The following is an 18195-nucleotide window of genomic DNA, read 5'->3' as shown; positions in this document are numbered from 1 at the left end:
GACCATTCTCCACTCAGGAAGTAAAGACATTGGGTCTCTTCAGTGGTTCCTCAGCAAGCGATGCCACGTGTCTGGAACCTGATTGAAAGCCCTTTATCACCTGACTGCCCACTGATCACAAGTAAACGTCATCACTGAACCTGTCTGTGCTCATGGACAGCCTAGCTCCGCTAGGATGTTTATCTCTTTTGTTTTTGCGTGGAAGGGCTTTTTTTATTTTCCTCCCAAGAAGGCAGATTTTGCCCAAGCAAAACCACCATCAGCACATTACATTTTGGGGGCTCGTCAAGTTGAAAAAAATAAAAACAAGGTGACAGAACTTCTGCGCCCTTTCGCCCCGCCCCTTCCTCCCCCTCCCCGTAGCCCCGCCCCCGCCCGCCCCGCCCCCGGGGCTCCGGCCAATCCGCGGCGAGGCGGGGGGCGTGGCCCGGCGGCCCGGGCCGTTCCAGCCGCTGTTCCTTTAAAGGTTTCGCCTCGGTTCCTTTTCAACTTTTTTTCCCCCCTCCCCTCCCGTGCCCTCCCCCCCCCCCCCAACCGCCACCTCACCCCTCCCTCCCGCCTCTCGCTCCGCACACAACGGAGCCCTTTAAGCCGGCGCGCGACACAGAGACGGCATTCATTGGGGGTAGAGCGAGCCGGCGCGAGGGGGCTGGGAGCGTCACCGGGAAATTCTAACTCAGCGCTCGTGCGGAGAGGAGCCTTCTCGCGCAGCACAGTAAGAGCACCGCTGGTGGGGTCTCTCTCTCTCTCTCTCTCTGCGTGTGTGTGTGTCTGTGTCTCTGTGCATCTCTCTGCCCGTCTCTGTCTGCCACTCTCCGGCCCCGGAGACCTCCAGCTGCCCGGCCGCGGGTCCGATCTCCTGCTTCCTCCTGCTTTCGGGAGAAAAAAAACGACACAAAACCGAGACAGATATCAGGAAACGTTGCTTCGTGCATGTTGTTGGCAGAGGAGGGCAAAAGCAGGGCAAACAGGACCCAAAAGTGCAAAGGGCATTATTACTATTAGTATTATTAGTATTAGTATTAGTATTATTATTGTGGTTGCTGTTGTAGTTGTGGTGGTTGTTAGCTGCGGCGGTCCTGTTGTCGTCGTGGTTTGTGTTGTTGTTGTTGTCGTTGTGTTGATGTTGTGATCGGTGCCGCTGGCGCCCCGGTGAATGGCCGGTTTGAACTGACTGAGCCGAGGGCTCGGGTCACCGGAACCCCGACACGCCAGCGGGTCTCGCCCCGGGGCCTGTTTATTTGTACCCGGTTCGGTTCTGCCGGACCTTCCAGTCCCCCTCTCCGCCCCACTGGGGCCGGGCTTTGGGGCCGGTTCGGCGGCCCGGCGGAGGGTTCCGTCTGTCCGAGCGGTCCGGTGGCGTCGGAAGGGTTAAGGCGAACGTCAACTCGATCTCGTTGTCACAGTCGTTGAAAAGTCTTTCTAAATGGTGACAAGGAGAATATGCATTAATATCATTAATTTAATATCATACTATCAATTATGATAATATTCTAATTCATATATTATTATTATTATTATTATTATTATTATAGTCTCTCGAACAGTGACAGCCCTGAAGTAATGTCGTGGTGTCTTGGGTCAGAGAAACACATTTCCGTGACAATGACACGTCCTGCTGCCCGGGGCCGATACGCAGAGCGGGGCACAGGTGGTCACTGCTGGTGGGCTTGCTCACGACCGGGGCTCGGGCTCACCTGCGGTCCGCTGGGCATGAGGAAAGGTTCCGACAAACGGGGCTCCTCTCTCCCCCACACTCCGGTCTGCCCGGACCGAGAAAACTAACTGCAATTGTACCCGGCCTGTATTTGCGTGGGCGACTTACAGGACATTTTTTACGAAATAAATAAATACTTACATTGCGAGTTCTCCGAAGTTCAGACAGGTCCGTGTGTGAAACTTTTAAACAACAGCCCTGTTATGCCCGGGGTTGTTATTATTAAAACTGATAAACACGAATTAAGTGTCACAGAATTTCTGCTCGTTTCTGTCAAGACGGATCTAAAATAAAAGTGATTTACGTATTATATATATTTATCTCAACAGACACTCAATAGGTGCAGTCTGTCCACGTACACTGCGCTTTTACACAGTTATACTGCTCGATTCTCAGAAGTTACAAACCTAACTGAGCCGGATTCATCGATTTTAGTTTCTCCGCTTATTTCTAAAAATCCCTGCCAAGGCCAGGGCAGCCTTCACTCTGACGTGCGGGCAGGACAGACGCCCCGGTTTCAGACGGAAAACGCCCGGTTTTGCTTTGTCACGCACAGAGAGGACATTCCCGCAGCACAGGGGACGAATAAGCAGCAGGAAAAAGAATACAACAGAAAGAAAAAACAGAAAAATGTCAAAGCGTTACGTGACAATAACCGCCCCTGCAGTACCTGTTGAAAGTGTTCGACACGAGGACAGCGCCAAACCGCATTTCACGAGCAGCGTGGAAGCTGGAAGGGTTTTCTAACAATATGAATACCTGAAATTTATTACTTTTAATTCGCAAATCAGTAAATGATTAAGGAAAAATGGTCGAACGAAAAATAATCTATAAACAGGTGCTTCGATTAATACGACAATGAAAAGTAAAATAACCAAGTTCGAGTATTAAAGGTAACCGGGGGGCCAAGTTCATCATCGTTTCATCTTCATCGTTGATGGTGATTCTAATTGCGAGTGAACGATAAAAGCACTATGGGTACCCCAATTCAAACCCTGAATCTCGGGGACCTCCCCCCGTATTTACAGAGGGCGGTCGTGCTCCGTGTAGATTTATTTCCCGAGCTGTTGGGACGCTCCTGCGCTCGGAGAGACCCGGTCGGTCCCGTGAGTCGGGATCAGCCGCTTGGTCCCGGTGGCGCTCCGGACCGGGAAGGGCCGGGCCAGGGACAGGCCAGGGACACAGCGACAGGCCGGACCCGCCCAGGACCTGCGCCACCGTCCGGCTCCTCGGAGCTCTGCTTTCAAATAACATAGCGGCGCAGGACAATTGCCCTCGAACTCAGGCTGATCATTAATTTCGCGATTAGCGCCCTGTGGAGCGGGGCCGAGAAGGCAGGACGTGGGATTTGAAACGACGCCCGAGACATCTAAAGCGTCACACGAATGAACCGCTTAGTTCTCCTCGGCAGTGGACCGCAGGCTGCGGTCCGACGCTGTTCGAACTTCCGGGGTCAAGTTCCTCCTCCGAACTGGGCTCGCGGGTCTTTTGGCTCGAGGGTCAGCGATGACCCCCGTTCCTCGCGGCGTGGCGCTCCCCCGTGGCTCCCTCCCGCTCACGGCGCCCACGGAGCCCCCGCGACACCGCGCCCCGCCCAAGCCTTCGCGACCGTCCCGCCGAGTTCAGGACTCGCTTTCCCGTGGTTCAACCCCAGGCTTCACACCGGCGTGGGGTTAAACCCTCGTCAGGGCCCACGGCACCCAGGACAGGGGAGTGTGCGTGTCGGAATAATACTTCGTGATAATAATGTGATAATACTTCGGGCACAAGGGACGTTTTCAGAAGCACCTACAGGCGCGAAGACCAAGCACTTGTGCAAAAAAAAACACGACACTAAAAAAATATTCGGACTCGAGTGGCGTGTGATCTGGGCCGGGCGCGCGGACAGTGCGGTCACGCTCACTGCAGCGCGAGTCTTCATTAACGCCTAATTGGCCGGAGATGTTCTCCAGCCTCCCGTGTATCCCCCAGGGTCATTCATTAACAGCGCTGTAATTAATCCCTCACTCCGACACCCCGGCGCTACCGGGGAGAGGCGGGGTACCGTCCCCCCAGAACACACAGTGCGCGTACGGGGTCCCCCCCCCCCCCAAGAACAAGACACAGTAGGGGTACAAAGTCCACCGCCTGAACCCCTCGGTAGCGCCCCCGGCACCAACACGAAGCCGGGAGCGGGGAAAAACCGTGCGTGACACGATCCACGCTTGAGGTGAGAGCACACGCACACGCACAGAAGAGGCGATGAGACGGGCGGAGCAGAGCAGACCGTACAGACTGGGTGTGACACAACAGCCGGTTACGTGACGCACGAAGGGGATTTGATGTGACGCCGATTTACACCTGACGTCACGTCTCGCCCGTCCTGGACCCCATTAGATCACAGACCCGTGCGCGCGCCGGTGGGGGGGGGGGTCGGACGACCTGCGCGTGAAGCTCAAGGTGCAGACGAGTGTCGACGAGGGAGCCGAATTAATCGCACGCGTGGGTCGCAGGTGGGCGCGTTATTTCACATTCGATGAGCTCGACACCAAGGCGCGAAATCCGGTTTCGGAGTCCACGTGATGAGTATGGCAAAACTGAGCAGCCGTCGCCGGAACCCGTCCGAGCTCCTCAACTGGACTGACGCGAGTCTCGCCGTCTTCCAAACACGACATGCTTCCTTTCTGGAAATACCTCGGGACACAGGGACACGGGGGGTGTTCCGCTCCGTGGCCGCTCGAACGAAAAGTCAAAACAGCACAGGAGAGGACTGCGCTGGGAAAAAACCCGAACTGAATGTCTCTTCAGTTCTTTATGCTGTAAGAATGTTGGAGGAAAATAGTCTGTTTCATATTAAGGACAGAAAAGTCCACATGATCCTCAAATTGAAACAGTCCTATCTTTCTAACAGACGAATTAATCATTTTTTGTTGGTCACTAATCATGAATATCTCATAATGCAGTAGTATTGATCAAATTAATCATATTATCGCAGTGCAGAGAATCATTCCCCGTTTCTTTGGGCCCTGTAAAGAGTTCGGGAGGCGAGGCGGCGGCCCGCACAGCTGGAAGGGGGGTATTTTACCTTGAGCGTCTCGTTTATCCCTGCTCTCTCTCTCTCCTGGGTGAGGGGGTCCGTGTCTGTGCGAGAAACAGGAGCGAATTCCTCTTCCTGTGCCTGTAGCTCGGGCTCGGCGGCTGGCCCCGCACACACACACACACACAGCCGGCTCTGTCCGCCGCGGCTCGGACCCGTGGACTGGGCACCAGTCCCCGGTGAGCTGGTCAGGACTGCGAGGCCGTCGACAGCGGGCCGGAGCGGGACTCGACACCCCGGGCCGCGGCCTGCCCGCACGGCCAGGCCATGTGAACGGCGGAGCTTCGAGTGAGGAGGATCCGTTTCACCGGGCGGTCGGCTTGTCGGCTGCCCACCGCCCCCATTCTCGCTCGTGTCTCCGTGCAGAAGCGGGGAACACGCCCGGCGTTTCTTCTACATCGGTTACGATTCGCCTGCGAGCCACAGACGCCAAGTCGGGGACATAATCCCGGCCCATCGCTGCGGTGTGCGCAGTGCCCTCCGGTCTGTCTCCTGCAGAACGGGTCCGGCACCTGGGCAGACTCTGCCTGCGGATTGCACGACCTGGACATTTTGGGCTTTTAAACAGCAACCTGGCTTGTTTTGTTGTGCTTGGAGGGGCGTCACTAACACAAAGAGTGCCTAGACGGAAATAATTACCGCCGGTGTCTTCTTCCCGAAATTCCGGAAGTCTCTGAGCGACCTGCGGTCCACAGACGGGACGTGTCCGGTGGGCTGTTTTGGAAAAGGGGGCCCCGCTTTTCCCCAAAAAAGATTTTTCCAAGTAGGGAGCTGGGTCGGCATGCACAGGCTGCAAAGGAACAAGTCGATGTCTATTCCTGCTGAAAAGAGAAGAAAAACACAACGTTTCGGCTGTGGAGTCTTCTCCGGGTGCGACGCCCTCAGGTGTCTCTTTTCTCCTCTCGTCAGCGCGGAATAAACCTTCACTTGTTATTGAGAGCCCAACACAGTTGAGCCTTGCGTGTCCAGTATTCACAGACCCCTGTGTGTGTGTGTTCAGTGCTCACTGACCCCTGTGTGTGTTCAGTGCTCACTGACCCCTGTGTGTGTGTGTTCAGTGCTCACTGACCCTGTGTGTGTGTTCAGTGCTCACTGACCCCTGTGTGTGTGTTCAGTGCTCACTGACCTCTGTGTGTGTGTTCAGAGCTCACTGACCCCTGTGTGTGTGTTCAGTATTGTATTCACAGACCCCTGTGTGTGTGTTCAGAGCTCACTGACCCCTGTGTGTGTGTTCAGAGCTCACTGACCCCTGTGTGTGTGTTCAGTATTGTATTCACAGACCCCTGTGTGTGTGTGTTCAGAGCTCACTGACCCCTGTGTGTGTGTGTTCAGAGCTCACTGACCCCTGTGTGTGTGTTCAGTATTGTATTCACAGACCCCTGTGTGTGTGTGTGTTCAGAGCTCACTGACCCCTGTGTGTGTGTGTGTTCAGAGCTCACTGACCCCTGTGTGTGTGTGTTCAGAGCTCACTGACCCCTGTGTGTGTGTGTGTTCAGAGCTCACAGACCCCTGTGTGTGTGTGTTCAGTATTCACTGACCCCTGTGTGTGTGTGTTCAGTATTCACTGACCCCTCTGTGTGTGTGTGTGTTCAGTGCTCACAGACCCCTGTGTGTGTGTGTTCAGTGCTCACTGACCCCCGTGTCTCTCTCTCCGCCAGGTGAGACCGGATCAGCAGTCGGCGCAGGCGGGCCAGGAGAGGCGCGCGGCGGTTCTCCGGATGGGAAGGACTTGGCACGTCCCAGACCTGCTGATCACCGCGCCTGTTGGGATTGACTGGAGCCGCAGACACAGAGACCCTCGGCCCAGCGGCCGCTGACCCAGAGCGAGGAGAGAGCACGGCGCGCCGCAGCAGCATGTCGGGCGAGGAGCAGAGCCTGTCGGAGGTGGAGATGAGCCCCGGCGCCTCGGAGGACGGCCACTCGCTGTCCCCGGGGCCCGCGGCGGGCGCGGCGCGCGCGGAGTCGCCCGTGCCCGGGCAGCAGGGCCCCGGGGCGGGGCTGGAGGGCGCGGGGGCGGCGGGCGTGAAGACCGAGGAGGACGACGACCGCTTCCCCATCGGCATCCGCGAGGCCGTCAGCCAGGTGCTGAACGGCTACGACTGGACGCTGGTGCCCATGCCGGTGCGCGTGAACTCGGGCAGCAAGAGCAAGCCCCACGTCAAGCGGCCCATGAACGCCTTCATGGTGTGGGCGCAGGCTGCGCGCCGCAAGCTGGCCGACCAGTACCCACACCTGCACAACGCCGAGCTCAGCAAGACGCTGGGCAAGCTCTGGAGGTGAGCGGGGCCAGGGGGTTAATTATCCCGCCCAGGCCAGAGGCACGAAGCACGTGAGAGGACGTGACTTTAGTCTCGGGCTCAGCAGCAGCTGAGGCCAGCGAGGCGCTCTGCCCGCTGGGAGCAGGGCTCCTGGGTCACCCGTCCCGTTGGGACACTTTCGAAGAGCTCTGTGCGGCCCGCCGGCACTGCTCGAACGCAGATCCACTTCAGATCGATCCCGGGTTCCGGCGAGTCGAGCAGAACAGCTCCCCGCCGGGCGGGTGTCATACAGCCCAGGGCGTCACGTCGCCTCATTGGAAACGGTCAGCTGCTTGGCTGTAGATGCACGGACTGTGTGTGCAACAGTGATAGTAGGAGTCTGGGAGACAGTGAGAGTGGGGGGTGCTGACCCTGGTGTCTGACCGCTGGTCACTAATGATCCTGGGGCGCTGTCAGTGAGAGTGGGGGTTCTGACCCTGGTGTCGGACCGCTGGTCACTAACGATCCCGGGGTGCTGTCAGTGAGAGAGGGGGTGCTGACCCTGGTGTCCCAAAACTCAGATGAGAAACCTGTCTCTCTACCTTTCCTCTTAACCCACCTGGTGTAGCAGTTTCTCTCTCCCCTCTGAGCTGTGTGCAGTGGGGGGTGAGGGGTGTCCCCTCTTCTATGGAAAACTAGTTGAAATCCTTGCAGATGAATAGCACTCTATAAATGTAAGAAATTCTAAACTTATTGCAACAACTGAAAATGCCGTTCCTTAATAATCTGAATATTGATCCTATTGACATGTAGTTCCGAGTATCCCTGCGTGTGAGCTTATCACATTAAGAAAAGAGCATGCCCTCCAAAATGTAATTCTTTCCATCTCATGCCTATAGTAAAGAAGAAAATACTTTTCTTTTTTACCCCAAGATCGTGCGTTTCAGGCACTGAACAGCGCCTGCGTGTTCTTGGGGTGTTTGAGTCATGTCCCTAGCGTGCTCGGAGCTCTGTCCTTCCCGTGTTGCCTTTTCAAAGCTCGGCACGCGTTTGCTTCTGTCTGCAGGAGGTGGGGGGGAGAGCGCGTGCCTGTCGGTGTGCGTTTGCTTCTGTCTGCGGGGAGAGGAATTCACACTGGGGGCTATATTCTGGCCCTGGTGTCTCTGTTTACCAGCCCCCCCCCCCCTTTGAAGACAGGACCCGGCGAGAACGCTAAAAAGAATCACATGTCCCAGGAATTCTGGTCAGGCCAGCGCCCAGACCGTCAGCTCCGCGGGGGCGTGTCCGCCCCTGGCCAGTGTCTCCTGTGCTTCTCCGAGAGCGAGCGGGAAATCTTCGGCCCCTAAATCTAATAAAGGAACCGCTCGGGGTATTCCAGCAGCCTCCCTTCAGTGCGGCGCAGGTGTGCGCGGAGACACCCGAGGCTGTCCCGGGAGACGGCCGGGGCAGGGACCGGGGCCTGGTCTCTTCTGTTTCGCGTCTCCCGCCCGGGCGGTGACTCGCCGGCTTTCCTCGGTCCAGACGGGACTTGTCTTGGGTTTTTTCTTTCAAAACGCCCACCCTGTCGCAGGCACGGTGGTCTGGTCAGACGGGCGCTCGGGTGTGGTGGAGTTGGGCACTGGATAAGGCCTCTTTCTGTCAGAAAGAAGTCAAGCCTCTCAGTTTGTAGAGTCGTCTCTGTTCATTGATGTATTTTACCTGGTTTGATCCTGGAGTGTTGAAGGGCAGAGCCTGTTTTTAGTTTTCTACATGATAAGACATCGGCTGGAGCACAGTTTCAGGAGGATCAGGAGCTTGCTCCCCACTCCCACCACCCTCTGTGTACAGCAGTGCCTCCTGTCCACACGGTGGGGGGAGGGGTCTCATCCGGTTGTGTTGAATGAATCCAGGGTAGGGGCTTCAACACCATGGCTGGGCAGCTTGCTCCCCACTCCCACCACCCTCTGTGTACAGCAGTGCCTCCTGTCCACGCGGTGGGGGGAGGGGTCTCATCCGGTTGTGTTGAATGAATCCAGGGTAGGGGCTTCAACACCATGGCTGGGCAGCTTGCTCCCCACTCCCACCACCCTCTGTGTACAGCAGTGCCTCCTGCCAGGCAGCTGGCGCTTCGGTGTTTTGACGGTGATCTCCTGTCTGTCCTCCCCCCCGCCGCCAGGCTGCTGAACGAGAGCGATAAGCGCCCCTTCATCGAGGAGGCCGAGCGCCTGCGCAAGCAGCACAAGAAGGACTACCCCGAGTACAAGTACCAGCCCCGCAGACGCAAGAACGGCAAGGCGGGGCCCGGCGCCGAGGGCGACGCCCACTCCGAGGGCGAGGTCAACCACAGCCAATCGCACTACAAGAGCATGCACCTCGACCACGCCCACTCCGCGGGGGCGGGCTCCCCGCTCTCTGACGGGCACCACCCGCACGCCGCAGGTGAGCAGAGACCGAGGCTGTCCTCCTACGGCACCCGAGCCCAAGGGGTGATTCACCCCCCTTTATTCCACCGTGCCAGAGCAGTGGCCCCGGCTGGGTGGTGGACCCCCAGAATCAGGGCTGCAGCAGGAGGGCTGATTGTCCGCTCGCGGAGGGGTAAAGGGGTGCCGTGCTGGTACCAGACTGCGGGACCCCTGTGGGTCCCCCTGTGTGTTCGTCCACGCGGCTGCGCCCCCCTGTCTCCCCCAGTCTCTCACCTCCGGCCCTCTCCCTGTTGCAGGTCAGAGCCACAGCCCCCCGACGCCCCCCACCACGCCCAAGACGGAGCTGCAGTCGGGGAAGTCGTCGGAGGGCAAGCGCGACGGCGGGGGCCCCCGGGGCCCGCTGGGGGCCGGCGAGGGCGGGCCGGGGGCCGCGGCGGGCGGGGCCGGGCCCGGGGGGAAGCCCCACATCGACTTCGGCAACATGGACATCGGCGAGATCAGCCACGAGGTGATGGCCAACATGGAGCCCTTCGACGTCAACGAGTTCGACCAGTACCTGCCCCCCAACGGGCACCCGGCGGGGCCGCCCGGCGGGGGGGCCTCGTACGCCTACGGCATCTCCAGCGCGCTGGCGGCGGCCGGCGGCCACTCGGCGGCCTGGCTGTCCAAGCAGCAGCAGCAGCAGCAGCAGCAGGCGCAGCAGCAGGCGCAGCAGCAGCACCACGGCGCCGTGGGCGCGGCCGGCGACCCGGGCAAGGCCCAGATCAAGAGCGAGGCGGGCGGCGCCGGGCACTTCGTCGAGCCGGCGGGCTCCCAGCTCACCTACACGCCCCTCAGCCTGCCCCACTACAGCTCGGCCTTCCCCGCGCTGGCCTCCCGCGCCCAGTTCGACTACCCCGAGCACCAGGCGTCCGGCTCCTACTACAGCCACTCCGGCCAGCCCTCCGGCCTCTACTCCGCCTTCTCCTACATGGGCCCCGCGCAGCGCCCGCTGTACACCGCCATCGCCGACCCCGGCAGCGTGCCGCCGTCCCACAGCCCCCCGCACTGGGAGCAGCCCGTGTACACCACGCTCTCGCGGCCCTGAGGAGGGTGTGAGAGGGGGACCGCGGCGCCAGGGTCCCGTCCCCCTCGGCTCTCGGCTTGGCCCGGCCCGGCCCGGCCCGGGGAGGCGAGGAGCTGTGCGCGGCGCCCGGCGGGGGAAGGCTCAGGCGGTCGCCGGGCGCCCCGGCTCCCGCGTTCGGCGCCCCGCGCGAGGGGGCGAGCCGGCGGACCGGCGAGGGGCGCGCGCCCGCGGCCTTGGGGATCGCCCACCGGCGACTCGAACCGCCCGCCGCCACTGTGCTCAGAGCTCAGACCGCGCGATCCGGGGGGCTCAGCTGGCCCCTGGCCCAGTCCGGTTCCCCGTTTCGGGTCGCGGGGGGGCTGCGATGGACTGGGACTCCAAGGGTGGTGTCTGGCCGTCGCTCCTGGGACTGAGGAGGGGGGTGGAAACTGAGGCTCTGGGGGCCCCCGCCCACGAGGCTGTGGGGCTACCCGGGTGTGGCGCCCCGCGGAGAGGGAGAGAGAGAGGGCAGCCTGTTGCCCTGGAGCTGATCGGTATTACCCCCAGGGGTAAAGACCGGGGAGGATGATGGAGGATGAACAAAGAAAGCTGGGCTAACGTCTGCGAGCTGCGGCCCAGGGCTCTCCTCTGGGGGAGACAGGGCGGGTCACTGGGGTCACTGGGGGTACAGCCCAGCCCTCGGTCATGAGGAGACGACACCCCCCACAGTGCCCGCCCCGCGCCGAGTCGCAGAACGAGCGTTCACGAGCGCACGCGCGTTTGTGCGAGAGGAAACATCAGCAGAGACGGATTTCTGTTTTCTCGGCGTCACGTCCGCAGCCGGACCGGCACCAGGAGGGACGAGCTTCCCCAGAGCGAGGGGGGGAGCGCAGAGAGAGCACGACTCCCCCCGCGTGGCCCGCCCGGAGCGCCGAGGCTGCTGGGGAGGCAGCGCTCTGAGCGGCACGGCGAAGGAGGGGAGGGAGATCCTTCGCACGCACACACGAGCGCTCACGGGGCGCCGGAGTCCGCTGGCTGGTCCGGATCCGAGCGGACAGGCGGATTTCCACTGGGCCGCTCAGCTCGGACAGCCTCAGGAGTGGAGGAGTTCCTCCGAGTGGAGCCGGACTGGGATAACGCAGGGCTGTCCCAGGCAGCTCTGTGCTCCACTACACTGTACTCTACCTGCTTCTACTGAAACCGCAAGGATGGAGACTCTCTGTGTTTACACGCAGGATGTCCGTGTGCACGATTCTCGTGCAGAGGCGCCTACTTTCTGTGCAACGGCTCTGCGTCGACAGATTCTTGTATTTAGATACAGCGTCTTCTGAACAGGAGAGCTCTACCGACGTGTCTCCTGTGAGCAAGCACATGGTCTGGCATCACAGACAGACACCCCCTGTACTTCAACACACGTCTTCCTGACAGGCTCTTGAAGTCACTGCCGCGCTGTATGAGGTCGGCTGGTTCCTGAACTGAAACCTGAGGTCTTGGTAAAAAAACCTGCATTTCAGTCCAAGATGTCTAAGATGCTGGACTACTGTACTCAGACACACTGCGTCTCCTGCGCAGGATACCGCGATGCAGGCCTGTGCGCACATGCAGGTACAGGCTCTTTGATTTAGGCGCACGGTCTGGTGCCGCAGAGACGGGACCCCCCCCAGTCCGTGGCCTGGACACGGTGTCCACTCCCACTGGGAACTGGAGGAGAGGGTCCCTCTCCCTCTCTCCCACCCGGGACCGATCCACACAGACCTTGTGTGTATCAACTGCGTTTTGATATATCTTTTTTTATCATTAACCAAAATGAAGGCTATTTTTTTGTTTTGTCTGAAAAGAAAAAAAAAAGTATTATTATAATTATTATTATTATTATTATTTTATTATTATTATTATTATTATTATTATTATTATTATTTTATCTCCATTACACTGAAAGTCCTCACCACTGCCCTGGGCTTAATAATAATAATGTGTGAACAATGTGTTTGCTTTGCATTTTTAAAAAGTACTGATTTATTCTAAAAGTCCAGTTTTGTTTGTGCTAAAAGCAACTGTCAGTTGTGCTGCAATCTGTTGCTCGATATGTTATAATTAACTGCAGTGTGCTGATGCCAACTTCAGGAGAGTGAGAGGAGAGTGAGAGAGGGGAGTGAGGAAGGGGTGAGGAGTGAGAGGATGAGAGAGACAGGGTGAAAGGGTGATAGTGAGAGAGTGAGAGAGAGATAGAGAGAGAGTGGAACAGTGAAAGGCTGTAACAGGAGCAGTAGCAGATAGTGGGGGGGGGCTCAGATCAAAGACGAGACTACTGATCATTCTTGACTCCGAGTCAAGACTACGAATGTCAGCTTCAGGTGAGCAGTACACCTGGATGGCCAACATTCAGGACTCCTCCTTAATCGGATTTCTCACGTCCCAACAGACCAATCAAAAGAGGCGTTAATCCTCTCTTTGCAGTCGTATTGGTTTGTCCAACAGCCAGTTTAACTCTGGTCTCTCCCCTTTACCTCTCTCTGTCTGTCTGTTCATCTTTATTTGATCATTATTTCTTTGGGGTTTTTCACTCTTCATGTGAATAATAAATGAATGGCCACATCTTCACTAGAGAATACACGCACTGGGACTCCTGCAGGCCCAGAGCAATCTGATTAAACACTTTTATTCCACAGCTTTCTATTTTCAGTTTACTTGCTTACAAAAGAAGTGAAAGACCTGTTATTACTGTTATTATATATAAAAACAAAGTTATTTATATTTGCTGAGAAAAACAAAACACTTATTACTTGTTAACAGTCTGTTGATCCTGACAGTTCTGTACGTCTCCTTATTCTTATTCCTTATTCTGTATTTTTACTATCAGCTGAAAAACATTTGTAAATATTAGTCTTACTGAAAACCTTAGAGATTCTTATTAACTTCTTATACTAAAAATAAATATATATTCTTTCTTTTTTTAAAGCCGTGTTGTTTTTAAAAGATGTTTGTGTACAAAAGCTCAGGTACCCAGATACAGATAGACTAACGGGGTACTGATACACTGACACAGTACCGTGCACACTGATACAGCACTGGTGCACACTGACACAGCCCTGGTGTACTAAAAGAGCTCTGGTGCACACCGATAAGACACTGGTGCACACTGACGGCCCCGGTGTACTAAAAGAGCTCTGGTGCACACTGACACAGCCCTGGTGTAAACACTGATGCACTGACACAGCCCTGGTGCACACTGATAAGACACTGGTGCACACTGACACAGCACAGACGTACTCACACACTGACACTACCAAGTACTATCAGCACCCTTACACACACTGACAAAATGAGATGACCATTCACTGACAGAAGGACGAATAATCGACTCATGTTACCAATTTCTCCCCATCCTCGTTCTAATCGGCACAAACGTACCAGACAGGTTCAGGAGACCACTGCGAACTGAATTAATTCTATTTCCCCAAGGGGACCTGGGCACTTTCCCAGGTGAGTGACCTCAGAGGCGCAAGGACAGGCTGAATCTGCGAGGGGATAGGTTTCATATTTCACTGTTTCACTATTTTATTTCATAGTTTCTACTTTTCCAGAATGAAACTCCTACATTTGCCAAAACTGCGGCCCCCCCTGTGATTTTATAACGAGGTGCGCTACGGTTCGTAAGACCGCCCTTTGGAAGGATGTACCCACACTGAGGGGCGGCTATCTCGGCGGCGAGAGTTTCTCAGACTGCAGCGCCACATCGAGGGGCAGACACGCCCCGGGACACACGCCCGGCTCGACACGCACACCCCTTCCTCTCATCAGCCCCTCATCACATGAGACTCCGCGGACGATCACACTGGTTCAGCGTCTCCCCCCGGCCCGGAGGCACTCGAGGAGAGTTGAATAATCCTCTTTGATGACTGGCTGGATGCTATTGCAGGTCAAACCTCACAGCCCTGCAGTCCTATGTATGCTCATCTTCACATGGTCCTGTCTGCACTGGTTCCTGCCTCTGGTCTCAGAGGAACACTGCGACTTCTGTTTTTTTATTGCAGCTGAACTCCTAATACTAACCCGACTGATTCCGGTTTCCAGTTTCAGGCAGATCTGTAGTTTACTTTCAGCTCTTTAAACACCCAATGGGATTTTTTTTGCCCAGGACCGTCCCCATTCAGGTGTGCTGCCCGATATGTGACTATTGAATAAAACACTCAATGTGGGCGTGTCTGGTGCCATGCCACACCCACCTGTGGGCGTGTCTTAACCAACTCACTAACGTACGTGGGCATGTCTGGTACAGGCTCGTCCATATTTGGATTTATAATTATTCCACTGTGGGTGTGTCTGACACAGTGCCACTCTCACCTGTGTCTGCTCATGATCAATAGATCCACTAGTAAGAGCTGCTTAGCCAGAATTAAGAGCCAGCAAGCTGAGAGGACACTGTGTGAAGTTCTGTGCTCTGGAGCAGCTGGAAACAGTATCACTTAAGTCCGGTATTTTCGACCGGAGAAACAGGTTCAGTAAGTCCTAACAAGCAAGCAGGTCAGCTAAGTAATTAGTTGGCATCGGAGATACAGAAGGATTATAAACTAGCAGACAACGAGTTCCTGCAAGACTAGAGCTGGGAATCGCTGCTGCACTGGACTATAACTGACTCAGTGTGTCTTACTCAAACAGCCATTGGGCCTCAATTAACACAGCGCCCCCTATTGGTGAACTCAGCTGTCTCAGCGCTTTAGAGCTCCACTTTCCAACCACCTCTTCCAGGTCAGGGTCGCGGGAGACCCAGAAACGGGCACAGGGTGGGGTACATCCTAGACGGGACACCCAGCCCATCACAGGACACACACAGACACAAACACACACATACTCACGCCAGGACCAGCTGTCACAGAAGCCAGTTAACCCACCAGCGTGTCTCTGGACTGTGGGCGGAAACCCACCCAGACACTACTGGTAATACTGGCACTCCCAGTTGACAACAGAGAAGCCGTATCCAGGTCAACACGTGGGACTCGTTCATCTGCGTTTTTCAGCAGGTGCAAGTTTCTCCCCGGCGTTCAGACTGACCAACCGAAGCCCAAAGTCCAGGGAGACCCCATCAGAAGGGATTACAGAATTAGATTGAAGCGTTAGCTAAATAACGCGCTACTTAAAATACTAGCGCAGACGGCAAACCATTTAAATAGTTTGTTGTAGTACAGTTTTCTTTTAAAGTAGTTTACGGCTGAACAGACTTGGAGGGGTCGACCCGGTTTCGAGAGAGAGGGGGAGGAAAAGCACAGTAAGTCATTTACCTCGTATCCCCCTTTGTCGTCCCGGTAAGCGGTTCAATTCACCAGCTAATTAATTATTTTATTCGTTAATGTCTCTCTTTGCCAATACGATCCCTTCAAGTCTGCGGTACCGCCCTGTTCCCCCCCTAACACCTGGGTGTCACAATAATACAATCCCCCCTGTCCGCCTTCTCCTCGGGCTCGGGAAGAAAGGTTCCTCATCTTTTTCTTTCCCTCGTCAGCTTTTTTGGTGACAGTATCTGTATTTCATGGGCCGACGCTGCACTGAAAAACTGTGCGGACTAACTCCACATTAAAAACAAATGGCGTACGTTTCTTGTTTTTTTTCAGGGCTTATCCACATCATTCGAAATAAATATATATATATTATTCCTGTATTCGCTATTTTCACTTTGTTGATCTCGGGCTGTATTTGCATCAAGCACTGAATCAATCAGCTAATACCCGTCTGTCTCAGACAAGGCAGAAGAGCTCTCCAGGCTACAGACAGCGAGAGCAGGACAGTACTGCATCGTATATTGCTATAGTACAGGGAGCAAGACAGCACAGTAGAACACACTGCAGTACTGCACAGTGCAGTCCAGCACAGTGACGCATAGTAAACTATGGTACAGTGCACTACAGTATACTACACCACACTACAGTACAGTGTATTACAGTACAGTATACTACACTACAGTGCGGTGCAGTGTAGTACAGTATACTACACTACAGTACAGTACACTACAGTGTGGTACAGCATACTATAGTACAGTGCAGTACACTACAGTGTGGTGCAGTACACTACAGTATACTACAGCACAGTGCAGTACACTACAGTACAGTAAACTACAGCACAGTACGGTGCAGTATTCTACAGTACAGTACAGTACAGTGCGGTGCAGTATACTACAGTACAGTACACCACAGTATGGTGCAGTATACAACAGTACAGTACAACACAGTATGGTGCAGTATACTACAGTACAGTACACCACAGTGCGGTGCAGTATACTACAGTACAGTACACCACAGTATGGTGCAGTATACTACAGTACAGTACACCACAGTGCGGTGCAGTATACTACAGTACACTACAGCACAGTATGGTGCAGTATACTACAGTACAGTACACTACAGTGCGGTGCAGTATACTACAGTACAGTACACTACAGTGCGGTACAGTACACCACAGTATGGTGCAGTATACTACAGTACAGTACACTACAGTGCGGTACAGTACACCACAGTATGGTGCAGTATACTACAGTACAGTACACTACAGTGCGGTGCAGTATACTACAGTACAGTACACCACAGTGCGGTGCAGTATACTACAGTACAGTACACTACAGTGCGGTGCAGTATACTTCAGTACAGTACACCACAGTGCGGTGCAGTATACTACAGTATACCACACCACAGTGCGGTGCAGCACGGAGGAGGCTGCAGAGCTGGTCCCGCAGGCCCGTGGAGGAAGTGGTTAAATTCCTGCTGCTCTGTGGTGGGTACAGGGGCTCCTAATTCCTCTAATCGTGCGAGAGACGCCGGGACACAAAGGCGCCCTTTGAGGGGAGAGTAACCCAGGGCAGGGCCAGACCGCGGGCTGGGGCTTACACACACAAAGACAGGCTTCTTCCAGCTGCGCCGCCGTAATGGGATTAAGAGATTCCGCGGAGAGGGAGTGAGGGAGGGAGGGAGGGAGAGAGGGATGGATAACCTTTCCCTCCACTAGGGTGTAGGTTTCAGTGCGTTAATCTTCTCCGAGCAGCACCCTTCCACCCCGGGGAAGACGCAGGGAGGAGCGCCGAGGGCCGATCCCGCAGGGGAGCGCAAGGTCTCTGGCTGCAGTGTGCATTTCCACGGCCCTCTCCCGATCCCAGCCTGATCCCACCCTGGTCTGAACCCCGTCCCTTCCTGATCCCAGTCTGATCCCAGCCTGACCCGCACTAGGTCCCTTCCTTATCCGAACCCGGTCCCAGCTGGATCCCAGCCTGATTCCAGCTTGATCTGAACCTGATCTTAATCTAATCATAGCCTGGTCCCAGGCTGATCCCAGTCTGAGGCCAGCCCAAACCAAGTCTAATCAGATCCTGATCCGATCCCAGTCTGATCCCAGTCTGACCCGAGCTGTGCCGCTGGTGACGGTCCAGGAGGGCCTGTCCTCCCTCTGCAGGCTAAGGGGCCGCTGTGTCTCCAGGTGCTCGTCCTGTGGACTGTTACCTGGGAGACGCCCCCATCTGTCAGGGACCAGGGGCGGGGACGTTCCCTGCCGGATCTGGGCTCCTGCTCTCCTCTCCAGTGCCCCTGGAGTTGAGGGATGTTACTCAAAGCATCTGAAGTCAAATACCCGACCGGAGAGCGAGGGGTCAGGCGTCGTGCCGAAACCGAGGACGTCTTCTGCAGCCTGCCCCTGGACCGGGGGGACCCGGCTGGCCATCTTTTCGAGCGGCCCGAGGA

General features: G+C 56.0%; 1 protein-coding gene across 1 annotated transcript; it reads left to right on the top strand.

Moving 5' to 3' along the window:
- Positions 1-531: 531 nt before the first annotated feature.
- Positions 532-13435, top strand: sox10 (SRY-box transcription factor 10). Its single transcript, XM_069197017.1, has 4 exons — positions 532-715; positions 6452-7069; positions 9186-9448; positions 9729-13435. Exons 2-4 carry the CDS (start codon positions 6648-6650, stop codon positions 10517-10519), a joined length of 1476 nt encoding a protein of 491 aa, XP_069053118.1. The 5' UTR covers positions 532-715; positions 6452-6647; the 3' UTR covers positions 10520-13435.
- The last annotated feature ends 4760 nt before the right edge of the window (positions 13436-18195 follow it).

This window comes from Lepisosteus oculatus, chromosome 12, assembly GCF_040954835.1.
Source record: "Lepisosteus oculatus isolate fLepOcu1 chromosome 12, fLepOcu1.hap2, whole genome shotgun sequence".
Lineage (NCBI taxonomy): Eukaryota > Metazoa > Chordata > Actinopteri > Semionotiformes > Lepisosteidae > Lepisosteus > Lepisosteus oculatus.
The sequence above is the reverse complement of the archived record's forward strand: the minus strand, read 5'-3'. Positions and strand labels throughout refer to the sequence as shown.